This window comes from Pelophylax lessonae (genome assembly GCF_965119305.1).
Source record: "Pelophylax lessonae genome assembly, chromosome: 11".
In the NCBI taxonomy this organism is placed as follows: Eukaryota; Metazoa; Chordata; class Amphibia; order Anura; family Ranidae; genus Pelophylax; species Pelophylax lessonae.
Genome location: NC_138778.1, coordinates 183,543,222 through 183,568,190, shown reverse-complemented (window position 1 = coordinate 183,568,190; position 24,969 = coordinate 183,543,222). Strand labels below are relative to the sequence as shown.

General features: G+C 41.2%; 1 protein-coding gene and 1 long non-coding RNA gene across 2 annotated transcripts in view; one reads left to right on the top strand and one right to left on the bottom strand.

The window, feature by feature from the left end:
• The window catches only part of LOC309566442, a 476,925-nt gene that overhangs the window by 55,885 nt on the left and 396,071 nt on the right, over positions 1-24,969 (bottom strand). The gene's annotated exons all lie outside the window — the stretch shown is intronic.
• Positions 9,741-24,572, top strand: WNT9B (Wnt family member 9B). Its single transcript, XM_082271715.1, has 4 exons — positions 9,741-9,843; positions 17,920-18,176; positions 20,162-20,427; positions 23,227-24,572. Exons 1-4 carry the CDS (start codon positions 9,767-9,769, stop codon positions 23,683-23,685), a joined length of 1,059 nt encoding a protein of 352 aa, XP_082127841.1. The 5' UTR covers positions 9,741-9,766; the 3' UTR covers positions 23,686-24,572.

Genomic DNA, 24,969 nt, shown 5'->3' with positions numbered 1-24,969 from the left:
TCCTCAAGGATAATATCCAGCAAGGACTTTTGAGGCTCATCATCAGACAGACCCCCCCCCCCCCCCCCCGCAGCGGACAGCTCAGAGGAGAAGGAATAAAGGTACACTTACTGCCTTTGCGGTCAGAGTCCGCATTCAGATTTGTTATTAGTCCCATGAAATTCGGCATAACTGTGGTGAAATCCTTCCAGGTAAAGAACGGTAGATGGCTACTCCGCACAGAGATAAGAAGACTGTGAGGAATGTTGGGACTCAAGCAAGGGACAGCATTCCAAGCTGTTGTGATTAGGTCCTTTTAGAGGAAGCACTGCAGGCCGCCCTGGAATTAATTGATACAGCACTCAGTCTTGCAGCATTTTAACCCTTTCTGAAGGAAAGTAATGGAAAATTGAAATAACAATGGTGCCCAATGGTTCTAATAAACAAACTAGCTCCTGCTACTCAGTCCACATGGCCTATTCAGCAAGCGAGTCTGGCTGTGGCCTGGCTGTGGACCTGGAAAGTGTTCCACATTTAACCAACAGTACACAAAGGTGTGGAAAGCACCACAATGGCAAGCCCAGTACCAGGCAGGCTATTCAGTACAGTCCAGTTACAGCCTCCAAACCTATTGAGGAGATTACGTATATCCAGAAAACTCCATAAGGAGACCAGCTCAAGCAGCATGTAGGGAAGTCTTGGTTGAAGAAAAAAATATTCCCAAAAAAAAATGGCTAGTAAAAATTGTTAAACTTTTTTATGTAGAGAAAATGTAACTCTTTTGCGTTTGCCAGTGTTCAAATCCCCCTGTTGATGGCAGTATAATCTAAATGTCTCTCAATCCTGTGTTCCTCAATGAAAAAAAAAATATTATTTTTTTAAATTATTTTAACGTGAACGTTTATGTAAGAATTAAGTGAATGGGTTTCCTTAGACTTTAATGTAATATGTTTACCTATACTTTAAAAGAAAAGTATAGGATTCCTTTTTTTCCCCCTAATTGTACTTACCTAGGTGGATGCAGCATCGGTCCGATGATGCATTTGTCCCCCGGCGCCACTACACTGAGAACGGAGCAATTGAACACCACCGATCCCAGGCAGTAAACCCCGCCTATTAGTAATGCCCCCTGGAATATAGAAATTGTGAGGTGCATCCGGTAAAGCTAATTGTTATAGAGAAGGGGGAGGACTTAAGGGCTGATATGGTTTTTGTTCTCCCTATTTAATCAAACTGACGCAGCGTACGCACAGTTTCCGATGACATAATTTCTATGACGAAACGCGTCAAGCTGTAACACACGCTGCCTTGATCTGGGCCCTTCGGTGAACCGCACGCCAGGTCCCCACTTCCGGGTACGGCGGGTACGGCGTGAGTCTCACATACAGACACCGGAGTACAGCCGCGAGCCTGAAAGGTCTGTAAGGGCACCAGCATACAATTTTTTATTGCGAGTGAGCTTTATTGCAGTGACTTTGCAGTGTTTTTACTTGTAAGAAGTTTTAAAATGAAAGGATTTTTAACCGTCTACGCAATGAGGAGCTTTTTTTCTTTTATACCCCGAGCAAAAGGCGCCAGGAGTATATGAGATCAAGCCTGTATTGATTTCTGCTGGAGTATGCCAACAGGAATCCATGGGATCTGGTAAGTGAGCCATCTTAGCATTCGGCACTCTAGGTGAAGTGGAGGGTCGCACCACTACTGTACAAGCACAAGCACTTTCATTTGTACCTGTCAATTTTGCACTGAAAGGACTTTATTACACTAATTGCACTTTCATTCCTCAAGCACATCCTACCACGGACTATATACATTTTTGTTTTACCTTGTGAATATATATTGCACTTTATACATTTTTGCGGAATAATATATGAACAATTGCCAGCACATATATTGCACTTTATGGATGTCATCCATTCACTCAGAAGTCATAGTTGATTTATATTAATCACTGATGATGGAACTTTTTTTGTTGCCTTATATTTATAATTTTATAAGCAATTGTTTTATTGTGACATTTAATATATCTGATGTATATGGGCACAAGGTAGTAATACCTTAACACAGTTTTTTTGGTTACACTATATATGCAGTAGGGTTTTATAGCCCTCTATCACCAGAGGTTAGCGCAGTTTCCAATCATAACACCACCGATCGCTTGGTTCTGACAGCTCCCCAAGCAGAGAGCCGCTGCATGTCAGTCACAGCTCTCTGCTCTGCCCCCTCCTCACTCATTGGAGCGCTGGGCTGCGGATGGGGCGGGGAGCGGCCGGCTCAGGTTCTCAACGGCTCGCTGAAAGGCTGAGCTGGGTGTTGGTTCAGGCACCTGGCGAATCCAGACTCCGTGGTCGCGATGACCCGGTGCTTGGACTGACTTCTGTGATGTCAGCGGACAGTGGACTTCAGACCACTCTGCTGCAAATGTGTCACAGGAGTGCCGAACGAACTGCACTCCTGTGATCCATAGGAGATGTACAGCCAAATGAGCTTTCGCTGTATATCTTCTTTAATGTGAGTAGTATAAAAAATGGAGTTTGGGACATAAACCATACAGATTTTATGGCTGGAAAAGCTGGGGCAGCAAGTCAGTTAGAACATAGGCATGTACTCAACAATGGAATTTCAGCCTCAATTATTATTATTTTTTTAACAATTTTATGGCAGTTTTTGTCTCTGCGATGACCACACAGAAGTGAAGGGAACTTTCCCCAATAATGACAGCAAATATATACCTAAAAGCAGTTCTAATAGGCTAAGAGACACAGGATTCAAAGACAACTAGGATGTCCAATAACAGTTTAACTAAGGGGAGAGCAATCACTACAGGCCAATTATTAAAGTGGTTGTAAACCTATCTTTAGCGTTTGTACCTATAGGTGAGCCTATAATAAGGCTTACCTATAAGTACTGTAAATGTCTCCTAAACTTGCACCGTTTAGAAGACATTTACATTGCATGCAGCCAGTGACGTCATTGGCACATGCGCTCTGAATGAACAGCTGCCCGTGCCATTTCTTCAGAGCCCTGTGCCGTGACTGGCGACTACTGCGCAGTAGCACTGCAGGAGTCCACAGACCCTGTAGAAAGACAGGCAAAGATGGATGCGGCCTCCAGCGGGGATGATATGGGCTTCGTTTGCAGGTAAGTAACACATAATGTGCTAGTATGCATTGCATTTACTTTGCAGGTAAGCAAAAAAAAAATAAATTCCAGACTTTAATTTCTCTTTAATCACTTTACCACCGGAGGATTTTGCTGTCTTACGTCCAGGCCACTTTTTGCGATTCGGCACTGTGCGACTTTAACTGACACTTGCGCGGTCATGCAACGCCGTACCCAAACGAAATGTACGTCCTTTTTTTCCCACAAACAGAGCTTTCTTTTGGTGGTATTTGATCACCTGTGCGATTTTTACTTTTTGCGCTATTAACAAAAATAAATTTTGAAAAAATAACAATATTTTTCACATTTTTTTATATGAAAATACCCCCCCCCCCCCCAAAATGTAAAAATCAAAATTTTTAACATTTTAGGACAATTTGTTTTCTGCTACATATTTATGGTAAAAAAAAAAAAATCGCAATAAGCGTATTTTGATTTTACTAACTAAGGGAAAGATTTCTGTCATTTTTGTTTTCTTTTTTAACGAGTAATGGCGGCGATCTGCGATTTTTTTTGCGGGACTGCGACATTGCGGCGGACAGATCAGTGCTATACATATGCACTGTTACTGTAAAAATGACACTGGCAGGGAAGGGGTTAATTTTTATTGGTGATCAAGGGGTTAATGTATGCCTGGTGCTTACTAACGTGTGTGGGGGGAGGTGACTGTGTGACACAGGCACAGATCGCAGGTTCAGCTATGCTAAATCCTGCAATCTGACCCTGTCTGTCACTTAGTAGATCCGCCTGCTTTGTTTACACAAGCGGGCGGATCTCCACACTCGATTCCCCGACGATCGGGGAAGAGCGGCGGTGATCTCCTCCCCTGGCCCGACTCCCGCTGTGACTGAATACAGCGGGAGCAGGCCTCCGGCGGCGCGCGCGCGCGCCGCCCACAAGGGGAAGAGTCCAGCGACGTAGGTCTACGTCGCTGGACGATAACTAACCACTTTGCCGCAGTACAGTCAGCGTGACTGGTCGGCAAGTGGTTAATGTATACCTAAAGTCAAAACTTTATTTGTGTGTTTTAGATAGGGTGGAGAGGGATTAGAAGGCTTTTCAGGTTGTATTGCTGTCTGTGCCCCTGTTAAGGAGATTCACCCTCTCTATTTGACCTGTTTACTATTATCAGTGAAAGTAAAAGTAATTTCGGGTTGTTCCCAGAAAAGTAATAGGAGGGGAAATCTTCCAATGGGGACACTAGTTCTGGTGACCTGGGGTTCCCCAAGGAATTCCATTCATTTGCAGATTTTTTCTCTCACTTCCTGTTTGAATATGGGACAGGAAGTGAAAGTAAATCTCCACATCGGGACACAGATGGCGAAAAAAAAAAAAAATCCGGTGTTATGACCCTTCCTTGCTCTATCCAAAATGAAAAAAAAAAAAAAAAAAAAGGTTTTTGCCTATAGCTCTAATTTAACAACAAAAAAGCGGGGACTACTTGTGAAGTAGATGTTCCTCAAGCTGCTATGAGTGGTATATATTACCGTGTGGACTGCAAAGCCTAAGCCCCCGTTCACACTGGGGCGACGCTACTTCGGACCGCGACCTCCGAGGTCGCGGTGCGAGCAGCGCGCCGCGACCTCGGAGCGGCCGCCACGGACTTCATAACATTGAAGTCTATGGCGGTCGCCTCCTGGTCGCCTCAAAGAAGCTCCGGACCCTTTTTCTGAGTCGGAGCGACTTGTGTTGCTCCTATCAGAACGGGTCTGCAGCTTCCCTATGGGAGGCGACCTGCGGCGACCTGTGAGGCGACCAGGTCGCCTCACAGGTCGCCCCAGTGTGAACGGGGGCTAAAACAACTTCTAGATTTGTAATTCCATAATGTGTGTACACAATCTACCCCTCTAAACTCCTGTCCTCTTCTGTGTATAGTGCTAGGAAATGGAAAGTCTGGGAACTTCCTCTGGTTGTAATTTAAAGCGGTTGTAAACCTGAAAAAAAAAAAACAACCTGCAAGACAAAGGCATAATGAGCTAGTATGCATCGCATACTAGCTCATTATGTATTACTTACTTTAGAACGAAGCCCCGACACGGACCCCCGGACATCGCTGCGGGCGCTGCCATGATCCCTCGGCATCTCTTCCGGGTTCGGCGGCTCCGGCGCTGTGATTGGCCGGAGCCGCAATGACGTCACTCCCGCGCATGCGTGCGGGAGTGATTTTCCTGCAAGCTCCCGGCAAAAGCTCCCTTCAGAGCTGTAAATATCTCCAATAACCGTGCCGCTTTAGGAGATATTAATTGTACCTACAGGTAAGACTTATTATAGGCTTACCTGTAGGTAAAAGTGTCAAAAAGCGGGATACTACCACTTTAACAGACAGCAACAAAGAAAAGAAGTCTGATGTATTACATAAATAAAAATAAGTCAGTAAAATAAAGAATTCATTAGTACTTTTAGCATGGCAGGATTCACCTTCCAGGTGTGGATCTTACACCCACGCTAAGCGTTCACCCTGGAGTAAAAGAAGTGGCACGCTGAAAAGCATGATGGACCTGCAAGGTAAATGAACCAGGCAGATGCCACAAACTGTGACCATAAAATCACAGCAAACATTACAGCAATAAAGATGGACACAATACATTATGTAAAGTCCCCCATAATCATATCTCCCTTCTTTTTGTTTCTGTACACTTCCAGCTTTATATAACCTATCACAACTCTCAAAAGTAATTCTATTTTATTGTCTATGTAACATTCTGAATAAAAACTTGTTGCTTGCTGCAAAAAAAAAAATAAAAAATCCTCACACTGCTGAATCCTCAAAGAGTAGTTTTACATTTCAGGAAACCAGACTTGCAGTTCCAATGGATACCAATCCAATTACAGACATAAGTAGATGCTGTGGCCCGGGGCCGAGTTAGGAATTTTACACTGTCTTTCGGGAATTTGAGCTGAATGATCTAAATTCTATTGCAAGTCAAGCTCACTGGTCTCTATTTTCTGAGTTTCTTCGCTTTTTGGAAGAGGACTAAAGCGTGTGCTCCCTGCTCAAATAGGAAGTATTGCCTGTGCCTATTATTATTATTATTATACAGGTTTATATAGCGCCAACTAGTTCTTATACGTATTTCTATATGTTTATGATGATAGCAATCTGTGTGTCTATGATGTCATCAGAGCTGCACCTACCTATCTGGACCTCCACACTGATCAGGAGGACTAAGTGCAGGACAGGTAGGTCTTATATTATATTTACTATCATACAGAGAGCTGGGCACAAAGACTTTACAAAGGTGACAAGGCTGGGATACATTTTACATTTATATGCCAATCTCTTAGTATATTAGATCTGTTTTCCAATGTTAACATGCAAAACAGAATAACTATAACACATAACATCCCACATACATGTGCAGGGCTGCTGTTAGAAATCACCGAGCCCCATACAGCCTACCTAGCAGGACCCCCCTCCCTGAATTTTTTAACCACTTGCCTACTGTGCACTTAAACCCCCTTCCCATCCAGACCAATTTTTAGCTTTCAGCACTCTCACAATTTGAATGACAATTGCACGGTCATGCTACACTGTACCCATATGACATTTTTATCATTTTTTTCACACAAATAGAGCTTTCTTTTGGTGGTATTTATCATCTCTGGGTTTTTTATTTTTTACAAAAAAAAAGAAAAAAGACAGAAAATTTTGAAAAAAAAAAGTTTTTCTTATTTTCTGCGAGTAAATTTTGAAAATAAATAAATTTTTCTCCTTCACTGATGTGCGCTGATGAGTCGGCACTGATGGGCACTGATAGGCTGCACTGATGGGCACTGATGAGGTGGCACTTATGGGCACTGATGAGGTGGCACTTATGGGCACTGATGAGGAGGTACTAATATGCCGCACTGATGAGCACTGATAGGCGGCACTGATGAGCACTGATAGGCGGCACTGCTGGGCACTGAGAGGTGGCACTGAGAGGTGGCACTGCTGGGCACTGAGAGGCGGCACTGACGGGCAGCACTGATAGGCGGCACTGATGGGCACTGGCGGATGGCACTGATGGACACTGACGGGTGGCACTGATGAGCACTGATGGGCGGCACTGATGAGCACTGATGGGCAGCACCATCAGTGCCCACACTCAGTGCCCATAGTGCTGCCAGTCAGTGCTCATCAGTGCCTAGATGAGCAGGCACTGATGGGCACTGACTGGCAGCACTATGGGCACTGATTGTGGGCACTGATGGGGGGCATTGATGGCGGACACTGTGGGCACTGATGGTGGGCACTTTGTGTATGTTTTTTACCTTGTGTAATCAGGGCACTGGTGATCAGTGCCCTGATTACATTCCTCTGTGCCCCCGGTGGCTGATCGGCTCTCCTCCTTCCTCACACTGCAGTCTCTGTGTGAGGAAGGAGAGCTGGCGATGAGAGATGATCTCATATGTTTACATATGAGATCATCTCTCATTGCATGGGCCGATCACGTGGTAAATGGCCGCTGTGATTGGCCATTTACCACGATCTGTGATTGGCTGTGTCCAAGGGACACGGCCGACACAGATTTTCCCCGATGCGCGCTCGCGGGAGCGCGCGGGGAGCCTGTTTCTGGGAGGCCGTTTAAAGTCGGCCTCCCGAAAATTAGAGTCCGCGCTGCAGCCGTCTTTCGGCTATAGCGCGGACCGGAAGTAGTTAAGACAATATTTTCACTAAATATACACTAAAATCATTATCAGTGGACACAAATATAACAGAGAACCTGTGTGAATTTGCCCTTTTTTAATTGTTTTAAAAAAATTTTTTTTTTTTTTAAATGTAAAAAATTGTAACAATTCTTTTGTTTTACAATTTTTTAAAATTATTTATTAATGTTTAATTATTATTATTTTTTCTAATTTGTAATTTTTTTTACAGGACAGGGAAGCCTGCAGCGCTGCGGGAGGGGGGCAACACAGTGAAAGAGGGGCACATGGGGAGGGGTGGGGATCAGAAGCAGGCAGAACAGGGAGGGGGATTGGTGTCGGAGAAGCAATTTCAGGAATGATGTCCAGTGTCTGTGTCTCTCCCTGCAGCAGGTGAAAGCTGAGGGGGAGAAACTTGTTTTTTTAGCTGCTGTAGAGAGCTGAACAGGGCTTCCTTCTGTATTTGCCCCTTCAACCAACCGCACCGATTCCCCATGCAGTTGGGGCCTCCCTGTGTGCCCGGGCCCCCTACAGGAGGACTGGTGGGTCCCCCCCTATCAGCGGCCCTGTACATGGGTGAACAATTTAAACTATATCTAAACCTAACAGCAAGCATGTAATATATTGCAGTTTACTAGTCCTTCGATGAAGTTAGTGTTAATTTTTTCAGGCTAATCATATTTTTGGCAACTCATATATTTGTTGATAATGCCAGAAATCCAGTATCCTCCAACTTCCTATGCATGGGAAAGAAATCTGAAAGCTGAATATTTTTGCTTATTGGGTTTGGATACACTTTACATTTTGATAAATGTGAGAAGAGAACCTCTAAAGGAACATGTTACATCTTTACTGAATTATATGGAAGCAGCAACAATAAATATAATCTCTGTATGCATGTATACTGCATTTTCAAAATCATCATCACATAAAACAGCGATAGATAGATAGATAGATAGATAGATAGATAGATAGATAGATAGATAGATAGATAGATAGATAGATAATCTTTCATGTATTACATTTTTAGAAAATTGCAGCTATACTGAAACACAAATTGGCATTTTATTTTCTGTTAAATATTCTTAATCTGTACCCAAACCAGCACTCAAGATTATATATGTATGTATGTATGTACAATATCTCACAAAAGTGAGTACACCCCTCACATTTTGGAAATATTTTATTATATCTTTTCATGTGACAACACTGAAGAAATGTCACTTTGCTACAATGTAAAGTAGTGAGAGTACAGCTTGTATAACAGTGTAAATTTTTGACCAGTATGAGAGAGTGAGAGCGATAACACCAAATTTAACACACCTGCTCCCCATTCACACCTGAGACCTTGTAACACTAACAAGTCACATGACACCGGGGAGGGAAAATTGCTAATTGAGCCCAATTTGGACATTTTCACTTAGGGGTGTACTCACTTTTGTTTCCAGCAGTTTAGACATTTATGGCTGTGTGTTGAGTTATTTTGAGGGGAGCACAAATTTACACTGATATACAAGCTGTACACTCACTACTTTACATTGTAGCAAAGTGTCATTTCTTCAGTGTTGTCACATGAAATGATATATAAATGTAAGGGGTGTACTCACTTTTGTGAGATACTGAATATATGTATACACACAATATATACGGTATGTACTGACATTTTTTTTTTAAAAACAGCTCTCCTGTAGCCAAATCTCCCAGTATAGCAATCATCGTGTATAGATAGTATACAGAGAATAACCTTCCCATAGATTGCTCAGCGCTCTCCATCCATGTACCGCCTGTCAATCACTCTGTAGCCTAGGCTCACCGGAGGAAAGCTCCGCCCTCTCGCTACACACCTTGCCAGGGCAGCCAGTCACGATAAAGGTGTGTCCGCTCCAGCCAATGAAGGACAAGGTGTTTCCCGTCTCTTTAAACTGTTAGCAGCGATCCGCGGGCCAGTGATCAGCTCCCGGGAGAGAGAGATGAGGAGCAGAGCCGGGACTGCACCATGCCAGCCGGCCTCCGCCTATCCCTGGCCGCCCTGTGCCTGGTCCTACTGCTGCCGCCTGCCGATGCCTACTTCGGGTCAGAGATCTTATTCCTCCCTCTATTTCACCTTCTACTATAACCTCATAATCCCTTCCACTCTCCTCATTTACACTGTGCATGGATCACCCGACTTTTCAACTGCTTTACTTATTGGATTATGTGAGGACAGGATGGGGTCGGGGTGAGCATTCTATGTGCTAATAAGTGCTGGTGACAACATGTCCTAGAGTGATTGTATGTTATCTGTACAAGGATCTTCTCTATTACTAATAGTGTATGGGCGATGTCATCATTCACCTTCCATCTCCGATCTCCTCCGATCACCGCTCTTCTCTTTCTCATCTCCTCATTCCCCTCACCCATTCCTCTGCCCTCATTCCCCTCACCCATTCCTCTGCCCTCTGTCCTCATTCCCCTCACCCATTCCTCTGCCCTCTGTCCTCATTCCCCTCACCCATTCCTCTGCCCTCATTCCCCTCACCCATTCCTCTGTCCTCTCTTCTCATTCCCCTGCCCTCTCTGTCCTCATTCCCCTCACCCATTCCTCTGTCCTCATTCCCCTCACCCATTCCTCTGTCCTCATTCCCCTCACCCATTCCTCTGTCCTCATTCCCCTCACCCATTCTTCTGTCCTCATTCCCCTCACCCATTCCTCTGTCCTCATTCCCCTCACCCATTCCCCTGCCCTCTGTCCTCATTCCCCTCACCCATTCCTCTGTCCTCATTCCCCTCACCCATTCCTCTGTCCTCATTCCCCTCACCCATTCCCCTGCCCTCTGTCCTCATTCCCCTCACCCATTCCTCTGTCCTCATTCCCCTCACCCATTCCTCTGTCCTCATTCCCCTCACCCAATCCTCTGTCCTCATTCCCCTCACCCATTCCCCTGCCCTCTGTCCTCATTCCCCTCACCCATTCCTCTGTCCTCATTCCCCTCACCCATTCCTCTGTCCTCATTCCCCTCACCCATTCCCCTGCCCTCTGTCCTCATTCCCCTCACCCATTCCTCTGTCCTCATTCCCCTCACCCATTCCTCTGTCCTCATTCCCCTCACCCATTCCTCTGCCCTCTGTCCTCATTCCCCTCACCCATTCCTCTGTCCTCATTCCCCTCACCCATTCCTCTGCCCTCTGTCCTCATTCCCCTCACCCATTCCCCTGCCCTCTCTGTCCTCATTCCCCTCACCCATTCCTCTGCCCTCTGTCCTCATTCCCCTCACCCATTCCTCTGCCCTCATTCCCCTCACCCATTCCTCTGCCCTCTGTCCTTATTCCCCTGCCCTCTCTGTTCTCATTCCCCTGCCCTCTCTGTTCTCATTCCCCTGCCCTCTCTGTTCTCATTCCCCTGCCCTCTTTCCTCATTCCCCTCACCCATTCCTCTTCCCTCTGTTCTCATTCACCTGACCTCTGGTTCTCATTTTTCTATCTTCATCCCCTGTCCTCTCTTCTCATTCCTCTATCTTCATCCTCAGTTCTCATTCGTCTATCTTCATCCCCTGTTCTCTCTTCTCATTCCTCTATCTTCATCCCCTGTTCTCATTCCTCTATCTGCATTCCCTGTCCTCTCTTCTCATTCCTCTATCTTCATCCCCTGTCCTCTCTTCTCATTCCTCTATCTTCATCCCCTGTCCTCTCTTCTCATTCCTCTATCTTCATCCCCTGTCCTCTCTTCTCATTCCTCTATCTTCATCCCCTGTCCTCTCTTCTCATTCCTCTATCTTCATCCCCTGTCCTCTCTTCTCATTCCAGTGACCCCTGTCCTCTGTGCACTTCATAGTCTTTCATCATCCTTCTATATTGTAGCTGCGATCAAATATACCAAAGACATATTTAATAGTAAAAGCAGATAATCCTAGTTAGGGGATTATGTCGCATCCTTTTATTTGCTGTCACATGGCACACAATGGTGATCATAGGAAATGATAAAAAAATACAACAGATCTCCAACAAAAAGGAGTTTTCATTAACAAAAGACATCGGTGTACACAGGCATAGGAATCACAGATCTGCACTTCAATGTATGGATAGAACTAAGGCAACAATCTACAAACCTGATTTGAGTATACAGTATATAGAGCAGTTCTGTAAAGGGAAAAAAACTAGAGAATACCATTTTAGATGAAAAAGGTTGTTCTAAATATTCTGCAAATGGCTACAAAGAAATAATTACTGATGATGGTTATGGACACTTTTAGAAAATCAAAAATTTTAAATAGGATTATATTTAATCCAAGATAGATAGAAAAACCGTTTCCACTATTTTTTCCAATAATATAAGAATTTCTTTATACCAAAATAAAACGTGTTCTTTGTAGAGCATTTGATTGTATGTAAAGTTATCATACAACATCTTGTATAGGGGAAGCATAAAAAGTAAATGTAGTCTTTTTTTTCTTATACTACCAACTATGAAAATAATAATTTATATTCATTTATTTTATTATATTAAGTGTTGTACAATGTTAGGCTTCAACTAATGCAGAAAGATTTGTTTGCGGATTGTTAATAAGATGGAAGCTTTTGGAAATTATATATATAACACATATATACAGCAAGATACACTTACAATAAGGGCAAGTTCACACCACATGCAGTCCTGTTTATTTATTTTTTTCTGCATCAAAAAACGCATGGAAAGTCGATTATATGGTTTTCAATGGCATAGTTCACACCAGTGTGGTCAGTTCCAGAAAAAAAAAGTGGAACATGCTGCATTTTTTTCTGCACTAGACTCTACTGTAACGTGGTAAAACGCACCGCAACGCACAAAAATACACTGGAACACATATGTCCTTATTTAAAGTTAAGAAAAAAGAGGGGGGGGGGGGGGGGAATTGACTGGACTGCACCAAAAACGCACATGCAGAAAAGCATCCGGAATGCATCCTGACTGCGTTTTTATTTTGTGAACTGGCCCTTAGGGATGGTTCACACCAGAAAAATGCACTCCAGATCCGTTACAGATGTGTTTCTGCATGCGTGTTTTTAACACAATTTTAACACGTTCCAGTGCGTTTTTGATGCATTTTCAGATGCATTCCAGGTGCTTTTTTTTCACTGTACTGGGTTCTGGTGCATTTTGAGACGTTCCAGTGCAGGAAAAATGCAGTATGTTCTACTTTTTTTCTTTCTGGATATGGAACACCCTGGAACTGTCCGCACTGGTCAGAACTATGCCACTGGAAACCATATAACCTACTTTCCATGCATTTTTTATGCAAAAACAAAATGCACTGGACACGTAGTGTGAACTGGCTTTAACTTTTGTAGTTGCAAAAGGACAGTATATCTATCTATCTATCTATCTATCTATCTATCTATCTATCTATCTATCTATCTATCTATCTATCTATCTATCTATCTATCATTTTTTCCCTATATATAAAATCATTTTTTCCCCTATAATAATGATCTTTTTCCCAATCAAGTACAAGGAAAGGGTTAAGTCCCCATTGATACATACCTGTTTTTCATCTTCTTTTCTCACCCTTCTCTCCGGCAGATTTCCCTTTCCTGTTTTCTCACAGTCCGTTCTCTGCCCCCCTCCCTGCATGTATCTCTCTTTCTCGCTCAGTATTTGTGTGTGGTGATTTGTGCTGAGCTCTCAGACCTTGAAATGAAGATATTTTCTCCAAATATTTACATTCATACAATCACATAATATGGGTAAACTGCAGGTGATGGCAGGGAGGAACAGATAGATTTATCAGACGAATATACACAATGAACCAGTGAATGATAAAACACAAATCCTTGGCTCCTAAATATATTCAAATACATTCCCAGAGTCATTGGATTTATAAATAAATAGAAGTGCCTATACTATAGAGATGGTCTCTATATGTAAGTGATTTTCAGAATGTTGACCTATCCATATTCCACTCCAACCAATTAAACAGTACACATCTATTCTATTCTATTCTATTCTCTACTTTTGTAGACCTTATTAGACAGGAGGCAAGAAAACTCTGGTCCAAAAAGTTCTATACGGTTACCTGCTTTATGACCCCAATACTAATAGCAATGTTCCTCTGCACAGAACAGGAGATGGAGTTACTATTGCTCTTGTAAAATGTTAGTCCTGTATAATATACCTGTGGAAAACATGCCCTATAAGGCCAAGGTCAGACAGAAGCCTTTAAAGGCGTAGCAGTAGTTTCTATAATATATAACGGGATTTACCATTATAATTATGCTGTCCGTATACATAACTGTACATCATTCAATAAAACCTTTGTTTCTGTAAATGGGTCATCTCTTCTAGAATTAGCACTTTGATAGAAAAAAGATGCCCCATCCTAGAAGAAAATCCAGTCAAATGTCCTCAAATTGACTTCTACCTTGTGTTGAAGGATCACATGAGATAATCAAACCAAAGAATTAATATTTTATCTATCTATGACCAGCATAAAACAAAAAAAAGAGAACTTAAGAGTTGTGGACCCCAAACAAATGTTAGAAATCGTAGCCAGATTACTATATAGATCAGGCTGTATGATAGGTATTAGCAAAACTATTTATGAACAAAGGTAAATAGATAGAACTAAAATAGAAAAAATGCTTTTAGCCATATTCAGTTTTGTTTTTATTTTTAGATGAAGGGTGGGTTTTAGATAAGTTAAGTATTCCCTATAATATCCTAAAGAAAGGAAAGAGAGAAAGAAAGAAAGAAAGAAAGAAAGAAAGAAAGAAAGAAAGAAAGAGAGAAAGAAAGAAAAAGAAAGAAAGAAAAAGAAAGAAAGAAAAAGAGAAAGAAAGGGAGAGAGAAAGAAAGAGAGAAAGAAAGAAAGAAAGAAAGAAAGAAAAGAGAAAGAAAGAAATAATAGAGAAAAAGAAAGGAAAAAAAGAGAAAAAGAAAGAAAGAGAGAAAGAAAGAAAAAAAGAAAAAGAAAAAAAAAAAGAGAAAAAGAAAAAGAAAGAAAGAAAGAAAGAAAGAAAGAAAGAAAGAGAAAGAAAAAGAAAGAAAGAAAGAAAAAAGAGAGAAAGCGTGAGAAAAAAAGAGAGAAAGCGTGAGAAAAAAGAAAAAGAGAGAAAGCGAGAGAAAGAGAATAAAAAAGAAAGAGAGAGAGAGAGAAAGAAAGAGGAAGAAAAAGAAATAATATTTTTAATTCTATATATTGTTAATCAGCATAACGAATCCATTTCTAGAGTACAGATATATTTTATAGGTGCAAAGACCTTTAACAAAAAAGAAAAAACAGTTTGGTGACCTGTCCTGGGGCAACAATGTTTATGAAAAATTCATTTTTAAAGCATATTTAAAATTATTTTTCAAAAACAAACCTTTGGGTAAACAACAAAAAAAAATCCCTACTGTGGATGACTACAGCCAAGGCTTAAATTATCTTTTTTTTTTTTTTTTTTTTTTTTAATAAGCTTTTATGCAGACATGTCAATGCAAGGTCATGGTAGATTCCAACCAGCAAACTCCAAAAATGTATTTGATATAATAGACATAGTTTGTAAATACAGATATATTTGTTCCTTTTTGGTTACTAGTCAGTTTCAGTATGTAGGCTCATTTTTAAAATTGGAAAATGTAACTGTAAAGTTCCACAAAGTGAATTTATGCTGCCCTTACAAGATTCCTGCACGTTATAGACTTTAACATGCTTTAGATGCATTTTGATCACTTTACAGTACCTACAAATGGACCTGAAGAGAGATAAGTGAATAGCTTTTCCAACTGGATTCATTTAGAGAATTCATTTTATTTTGGCTCAATATCGCATATAGATTTGTCTTACCTATGGACATTCATGCAGTTACAATTTATGAAATATATAATCCTCAAAGGATCATATAAATCTGCTATCACATATTGAAATCAGCCAGACATTTTCAGTCTGTAAAAAAAGATAAGATTTGCAAAATAGGTTTGCTTTTCTAGATCTTGATTGATATAATGCAGTAGATATGTCGACATATTTTAATTTGGTGGGAACAAGTTCTATCAACCAAGTTTTTATTTTTTTTTAATTTATCTATTTTAAGCAGGGACGACTGCATGTTTGTACACTGAAAAAGTATGAAAATCCAGTCTAATATAAATAAGATATGTCTGCTTAAATGAAAGCATTAGAAAAAAGTATGAAAATTCAGTCTAATATAAAAAAATATGTCTGCTTAAATGAAAGCATTAGAAAAAAGTATGAAAATTCAGTCTAATATAAAAAAATATGTCTGCTTAAATGAAAGCATTAGAAAAAAGTATGAAAATTCAGTCTAATATAAAAAAATATGTCTGCTTAAATAAAAGCATTAGAAAAAATATAACAGAAAAAAACATAGTATGCAAAAAATACATAACAGTTGTGTGGAATAATCATATACTGTAAATCTGATTATGATACAGGACAGAGAAAAAAAAAAAACAATGTATTAACAGTAAAACTATAATAAAGCCAATTTATGCAAAAAGTCTACCTAGATATACTGTAAGTATTTGGAAAATCTAAGGAAATGAAAAAACAGGGAATATGTAATAATGTGCCAATGCCCAGTGGTATTTTGACATACAAAAGACCACTAAATACTTTTTACAATAGTCACTTTAAGTAGCTTAGTACAGGAGGAGGCACCCCGCTGGAATGAATGAAAAGAGAGTTTATCGCCCTATGCATGTGTAATATACAATTCAGTTGTGTTTATGCCATGTGTATATACAGCATACCATAGCTGCGCAATGAAATAATTGATATAGAAGTCAAAAGCATTGTACACAATACACATCACAATAAATCCCAATAATTTTACCTACTCCTAAAAACTAAAAGGGGAATTTGATTGGTTGTTATGAGTTTCTATATTTTGGCTGAAAAGCCCATTCACATTACATCTAAATACTCACTGAATTAGAATATATATATATATATATATATATATATATACATACACATATATATATATATATATATATATATATATATATATAAAATGGGCTACAAATCATTGACTAGAAACTATATATGGAAGGTTGGACAGTGGCTTGTCACAGCTGGGTCTTATAGGAGTTAACAGCACACCAATAACAAGTACATTCGGGTGCCATACGCATCATTCACTGAGTTCTTACCTTATTGCATGGTGGTAAGGAATGTGGCTATATCATGCAGTAAGTACAATTGTCACCCCGAGTGACTTTTCAGTTGTTGTATTACATTATGTAGGCTTGATTTTACAAAGAAAATTGAAGGTTTCTAAAATCTTACCCATCAGGTAGCCAACATATGAGCCACCTTTAAATATTTACACTTTCCTACTCTGAAAAATACATACATAAAATGCTTTATATGATTATGTATTATAATTTATATAATAATTAAAATTATATTATAATTTTATAAAATTTATTGAAAAGACAAAATTGACTGGTCCCAATATTCGGTCACTGTCTTGTAAAGTAATGGGACTTTATAGGAGTGGATTAACCAGTAATGGAGGCAAGCAAAGAGAATAAGATCCAATAACTTATTACAAAGAATCATCATAAAAAGTCCAACATGGACACAAACAACATTGTCAATGCATATATATAATACAAAACATGTAAAGGTGATCTCAAAGAGGCGTCCAATATTCAAATATCCTGAATATTGGACGCCTCTTTGAGATCACCTTTACATGTTTTGTATTATATATATGCATTGACAATGTTGTTTGTGTCCATGTTGGACTTTTTATGATGATTCTTTGTAATAAATTATTGGATCTTATTCTGTTTGCTTGCCTCCATTACTGGTTAATCCACTCCTATAAAGTCCCATTACTTTACAAGACAGTGACCAGATATTGGGACCAGTCAATTTTGTCTTTTCAATTACTTTTACATGACTTTAGGGATGTGGAGTGGATTTATTAGACAAGACTCGATCACACACATTTCCTAATTTTATAAAATTATAATAAATATTATAATTGTATTATGTACTCGTGTTTACATTAAATGTTTATTTAGTTTTTATTCTACTTAAAAGTTTGTTAATGTACGTTTTGTCCAGATTTTACTATTGTTACTACCAGTACCTTATTAGTACCCTTTCATGTTTAACATGTTCTGGGATGACAATAAAACTATCCCTATCCTTATACTTTTCTTGTCCTTTGCCTATACAGACTAACAAGTAAGGAGTCCCTCTCTCACTACACATCGCCATCTTCTGCGACTGGCAGCATCCACAGCCGACCCCACCTAAAACAGTGTGATCTCCTGCCTTTGACCCGCCGCCAAAGGAGACTTTGCAGGAAGGAACCTGGCCTGGCAGAAGCGCTAAAGGAAGCTGTCCGGCTGGGCATTGTGGAGTGCCAATTCCAACTGCGGAGCGAACGCTGGAACTGCAGCCTACAGGGAAGGGGAGGTCTCCTGAAAAGAGGTAAGGCAATTGGGACAAGAATGGCTCCTTCATAGGAAGACTCTTTAGAAAATGATGATGATGATAATAATAATAGAAAATGCAAGATAGATTTGCTCAAAAAGAAGGAGCCAACCCTAACAGGGCAGGTTACATTGTCTAGTGCAGGGTTTCTCAACCAGGGTTCTTCCAGGGGTTCATAGAGCAATGAGCAATTTCTGCCTCTCAGATAAGTTCTCACTGATACCAAGAGATTTTTAACCATCTGCAAGGGGATCATTCTTCCCAATGACCACAAATGTAAGGAGCATTCTTCCCAATGACCACAAATGTAAGGAGCATTCTTCCCAATGACCATCACACCAATGTATCATGAGTTGTAGATATAGTACCGTATTTTCCGGCGTATAAGACGACTGGGCATATAAGACGACCCCCCTAATTTTCAAGTTAAAACATAGGTTTTGGGCTATACTCGCCATATAAGACTACCCCCCTTCCGAAGCAAGGCAACACCACTGAAAAAACATCAGATTTTTCATAATATCTCCAAGGTACCCTAAGTAATACCAGTAGATGTAATCTCAAGACACTGGCTGTGCGGGAATCCTGTACCGGTATACCGTATGTACCGTAGCTTTGGCTACATACAGTATACCGCGCTGAGCCAATCACAGTGAGCGATGTATTCTATTATTGAATGCAAAGCCTGCTCGGATTAGCAGAGTCTTGGCAGTTACTCCGCCAATCCGAGCAGGCTTTGCATTCAATAAGAAAAATACATCGCTCTCCCTGATTGGCTCAGCGTGGTACACTGTATGTAGCCGAAGCTACAGTACATAGGGTATACCAGTACAGAATTCCCGCACAGCCAGCGTCTTGAGAGATTACATCTACCGGTAATACTTTTACTTAGGTTACCTTAGAGATATTATACTCAGCGTATAAGACTACCCCCCATTTTTGGGGGATTTTTTTGAGGTTCAAAAGTAGTCTTTTACGCCAGAAAATACAGTAATTATTAGCATGGGTTCCCTGAGACCAGAAAGTTATTTCAAGGGTCCCTCTGTGTTGAAAAGGTTGAGAAAGGCTGGTCTAGTGGAATCTGGCCTTAGAAGTGGATATGGATGATATCTACTCCCTAGCTTTATCTCTAATAATGTGGTGATCATTCTGAGCTTAGCAGTAATAATAATGGTGGACATTCCCTGTATGCAGGGGTGTTTGTTGTGGCCTAAAATGGATGAGGTTTTATCAGTAATAACGCGGTGGTCACAAGTTTATCGGAGATTGTGTGTGGTGCTGCTCACTTGGTTGTTGCGTTGGTTGACAACCCTTTAGCTAATTAGCCTGCAAAGCAGCACTGTTAGGGTCCTTTCACACGAGCGCTCCGATCACATCCGCCTGTCGTTTTTTTAGGCGGATCTGATCGGATGCTCAATGCATCCCTATGGGGCAGCGGATGTCAGCGGAGACATGTCCGCTGACACCTGCTGCCATCCACATCCGATCCTGTCCATGAAATCCGGACAGATGGAAACCCTATTTTCCATCCGTCCAGGGGATCAGATCGGATGAGAGCGGACAGGCGGTCCGCTCTCATCCAATTCCCCCATAGAGATGCATGGGGCTCTGACACCTTCGTCTCCGCACACAGAGCAGAGAGGGAGCTGTCACCTTCCTGCTTTGGCGGATCGATCCCCCCGCTGAGCAGCACGGAGGCAGACCGTGTGAAAGAGCCCTTAGACTTGTACTCCACAGTAAATTAGTAATGATGGCAAGAAAAAGGTTAATGCTCTTCACATAGTTTAATAACTTACTGTCTGGGTATTTTATTAATAAGTTTATGAAAAAGATGCAGCAATGTGTTTAAATGCAGAAGAGCAGAGTACTTGGAATTTTTAGTATGCCGATGGCTTGTTCTTTTCTGCCAATAACATTTAAATTAATGAAACCGACTTCTAAGATAATATTAATAGAAATCCATAAAATTGTTCTCTCCTCAGGATTTAAAGAGACAGCATTCCTGTATGCAGTGTCGGCTGCAGCACTGACTCACTCGTTGGCCAAGGCCTGCAGCGGAGGAAAGATGGAGCGCTGTACATGTGATGACTCCCCCGGCCTAGAGAGTCAGCGGGCTTGGCAGTGGGGGGTGTGTGGGGATAACCTACGACACAGCACGCGTTTTCTGCAGAACTTTTTGGGCCAAAAAAAGGGGGGAAGAGATACAAGAGCCAAAGTGGACTTACATAATACTCACGCAGGCATTAAGGTGAGTGCAGAACAATCAGCAAACACCCTGACCTGAAATCTTTAAACACAGAGGTGGTTTGGCAGTATATAAAACAAAGTAGGAAGAAGACAGACAAGTTCTTTATACATCCAGCTGTATAGTTATAAAATGAATGTCTCCCTGTACACATCTGTTCAACAAATGCATTAAAGGATGTACGACAGAAACTTGTTTGAAAATTTAGTTTACAGATGGCACAAGTTGTCATAATCCAAAGCTACAAACACAAAAACATCATATAGAACAATGTTTTTTTTATTTAGAATACAGGAAGAACGTGGCAGTTAAAGTGGTTCATTCTGTTTCATGTTTTCATTCTAATTAAGACCAGAAGTAGTAGGCTTCATGTACCTCCACTGACTGTATATATCTACTGTCTGTAAATGTGGTGCCAAACTTCTTGAATTTTTTGGCTTTCAATTGCTTGTAAAACACTAGGAATAGTTCATTAGCTGGGTTACAATGGAATGAGTCCTACTGTTCATAATGAAGATAAAGATGATTAGAGTAGAAGAAGGGACCGATATACCTAAGAGGGCCAATGTACCTGCACATTAGACTTACAATATACAATGCACTCCTCTACTGTAGGATGTGAAGGGACCAAAGCCATGGAAATCCATGTGCCAAGAGGCACAATCCAAGCATGTGTGCTGCCTTCGTTAATACATCCATGTAGCTTTGGGGTATAAGATGATCCCACTTCATTCTCCCATGCCCAGCTGACTATTAGGGGAAAAAAAATAAAGATTTATTTACTTGACCTTAAACAAAGTATGGGTTCCTTTGTTTCTGGGCCATGCTCACACAAACCGCTAAAACAACTGGGCCATAAAAACAGATGTACCTAGATGTGGCAAAATATGGAGCCACATGGATGCTGTCCTAAATCCTGACATTTTCCTGCCTTCTGGCCCTTTAGAACCCCCGGATAAAATCAAGCTAAGACAATATGCAGTCTATTGCTGACTGTATATGCATAGATGTCTTTCATTTCAATCGCACAGGGTATATTATTTTCCTCAACAATTAAGGAAAATATTGCAGAATACTGCAACTGACCTGAGTGTCTTTACATAACCGCATAATAAGCAGGGTCATCTTACCGAATGAGCATGCTGGGTAGTTGCTCGGGGGCCCCACTTTCCCAGGGGGCCCCACCTGCCCGGGAACCCAGCCCCAGCAAAGCATTAGTCCCGATTCCCATGTGCGTCCCGCCGCCAAACTTAGCAGGTGGCAAGCACCTGTCGGCCCTACGCTGCGGTCAGGCCACTTGGGCCATGGAAGGGGAGCCCACAACTGCAGGAATGCCTATCCACCTCCACCAGAACAGGCACACACGGGACATTCGAGTCTGACTCCTGTCCGTGTGTGTGTTCACCGGACCCAGCCCCCCAACTTGGAAGCTGTCATTAGCATGGCACTGCTGCACCAATAAATATCGCCTTGTCGATAATTTGCATTTTTATTCTCATGGGTGATTGTGTAGGCGGGGCCCTAGAGGACTGCATTGCCCGGGGGAATTTAATGCCCTTAAGATGGCACTGATAATAAGGAAGTTTGCAACATTTTGATATGCTGGCAATGCTTGGGATGGCTGCATCTCTAGTGAAATGTCACCAACTGTGTTCAGCCCTAGTGAACCTAGAAAAGCAGAATGGCCTAACCAGACAACGGTCTAGGTTAGACCCGCCATGACATAAATTAGATCTTGCCAGACCTTTTAGATAAAATGCTAAGTTCCTGGCTATCATTTAGATCTTTAACATTTTATGTGGTAGATTACAAACAAATATGCAGAAAGCAGAAGAACTGAACTACCTACTTGTCCTCGGATAATGACTAAAAATATATTGATGTCTACATATTTCGGTCATGGCAGGTCCCTAACCATAAACTCTGGACATGTAGCTAATCACACAAATGAAATACACATATAAGAGTGGTTTTACCTGCCAAAGAATTTGTGTTTATGCCGATCTGGTCCTGAGATTTGCACAGCTCTCTCTGGCAGAGAAGGAGACCTAATTTTGCTCTGCTGCAGTTAAGAATCACTTGCAGGTCTTGTCCCTCACCTATCCGGTGACTGAAAGGAGAAGCAGCAGACTGGCAAACTCTGTCTTTTGCTTGTGTCCTTAGCACATCAGCTTTGTGGCACAACCAATTGGCTCATTGTACAGCCGGTTGTAAGAGGCTGATACGGAGGTCAAATTCAGGTACATACATTTAAAAATAAATTTCATACTTCATTATTGAATACAGAGTTGCATAAAAGTTGTAATTAATATCTGTTGTGCTTTCAAGTGGTTTAAAAGCCTAAACATTTTTTTACCTTAATGCATTTCCTGCATTAAGATAGAAAAAGTTTAGGTAGCAGTATCACCCCCTCACCACCCTTATGCTTAACCCCCACTTGATCCAGTGCTGTGCCCAGACTACAGTACTCTCTCTTCCCACACAGGGACTGACAGGCCAATGATTCACACTGCTGTCAGTCAAATTCAGTAAGGAGGAAGTGGGGGCGGGGCCGAGCTGCGCTGTCTATGGACACAGGCATCGCTGCTCAGGATCCGGCCCGCACAAGGGGCCCCATAGCAAGTGGGGCGTTTTTTCACATTTCGGAGGGGGGAGCAACTTGTAGGATTAAAAGTGCTGAGTCTGAGGGAAGGTCATCTTTAAGTTAGAAGATAACCATTTATTGACAAGCAGTATTAGCTTTCTTGACTTTACATTTTGATCAGATTCTGATTTTTTTTCCCCCCATTTGTTCATTCCTAGGCTGTAAAGAGTGGGTTAAAGACAACATGCAAGTGTCATGGAGTTTCTGGGTCATGTGCAGTACGCACCTGCTGGAAACAGCTTTCCCCCTTCCATGAGACGGGAGCGCTGCTCAAAGCAAAGTATGACAATGCCATCAAGGTCCTGGGAGCAACAAATGAGGCAGTTGGGGGCCACGAGTCCCTAGGACATTCCTTCGCAGGCCGTGCTATTCGCTCTACAGATCTTGTTTATTTAGAGGACTCTCCAAGTTTCTGCCGTGTCAGTCGCTTTTCTCCTGGGACTTCAGGCAGAGTGTGCTCAAGAGAGACCACATGTGACAGTCTGTGTTGTGGTAGAGGATACAACACCCAAAGCCGAATGGTCACATTTTCCTGTCACTGTCAAGTACATTGGTGCTGCCACGTGGAGTGTCAGAAGTGCGTCCAGCAGCAGGACACCTATACCTGCAAACAATAATGGCAACATGGACTATGCGAAGAATAAAGCTGCAAAAGGGGCTCCTTCCATCTCTTATCCATGAGACAGAATTGTGCACATAAATGTAAAGGGGTACATCATGGGACTTGTTAAAACTACATGAACTGATGAAAAAATACTGGATGGTGTCACGGATCTCAATACTTTGACATGGAGTATACTTCATTCAGTGTTCTACTAGATATTAAATTATAACTATGCAGAATTATTTATTCCACATGCCAAACAGCCACTGCCTCTTACATAGACTTTAGATCACTGCCCACCATTTGCTGCAATATTTTATGTCAGCTTTGCAATTAACTTTCATCCTTGGTATTTTGCATTGATTAGTTCTGCTTGATCAGTAGCATCCAATACTAGTCACGTGATTGGTTCTACCTAATCAGGAGCATCTAAAAGCAGTCACATGATTAGTTAAAATCACACATATTCTCAATAATGGCTGCACATGGCCACAGATTTAATTTCTACCTGAAAATAATTGAACCATAAGCACAAAAAGGAAAATACTAATTTATGTAGACCACCAAGGACTTAACATTTTCTGTACGTAAATGTCTTAATTTACTTGTAAATGTTTTGTAGAGATGAACAAAAGCTGACGTCACTATGCCGCTGCACTCACCAGCTGTAAATATAAGTAGATTTTATTCTCTATGGTGACTGCGTGCGTCAAGAGATAGGGTCATGTCTTACAATACCCAAAGTGCCAAGATGTATTACAAGAGGCCACCATTTAATCTGTATTTTATATAAAGCATGCAAATGTATACTGACACAAGCAGTCTCCATAGAGCTAAAGTAAAATATTTGATGACCATCGTTGGAGGGAGAAATTGTATTACAAAGCAATGTGGATTCTGTACAGGTCTTTATATATTGTGCTCTGTCCCCACCCCGAAAAGCTTCATGCCCTGCCTTCCCAACATATGCCCTCCCAACACCCTGCTAATGTCCTTGATCTGTCTTGACCACTGACCATAAATAATTGGGAATGTCTTCTGATAATGAGAACTGTTTCAGAGTATGCCAATAGCAAAGATTCAGTCAAGCTCATCCTTTAATAGTATCAATTTGTGAGCAAATATCTGCTCCATAGCATAGGACTATTCATAGAACTACGATTACAAGATTGCTTATTTCAGACCGATAAGTAGTTGTATTTAACATAGGATTAAAGGCACATGTTTGTGCACACTATTACAAAAAAAAAAATGGGTACAATTCTTCCCTCTGACACCAACAATGGGGCACAATTCC

What these genes read in the sequence shown, in the direction of transcription:
- WNT9B (XM_082271715.1), top strand. Translation starts at nt 9,767, where the DNA reads ATGCCAGCCGGCCTCCGCCTATCCCTGGCCGCCCTGTGCCTGGTCCTA. An exon ending in CCTGCCGATGCCTACTTCGG is followed by an intron (nt 9,844 to 17,919) that starts GTCAGAGATCTT and finishes TTGCCTATACAG; the next exon opens with ACTAACAAGTAAGGAGTCCC. An exon ending in GGGAGGTCTCCTGAAAAGAG is followed by an intron (nt 18,177 to 20,161) that starts GTAAGGCAATTG and finishes TTCTCTCCTCAG; the next exon opens with GATTTAAAGAGACAGCATTC.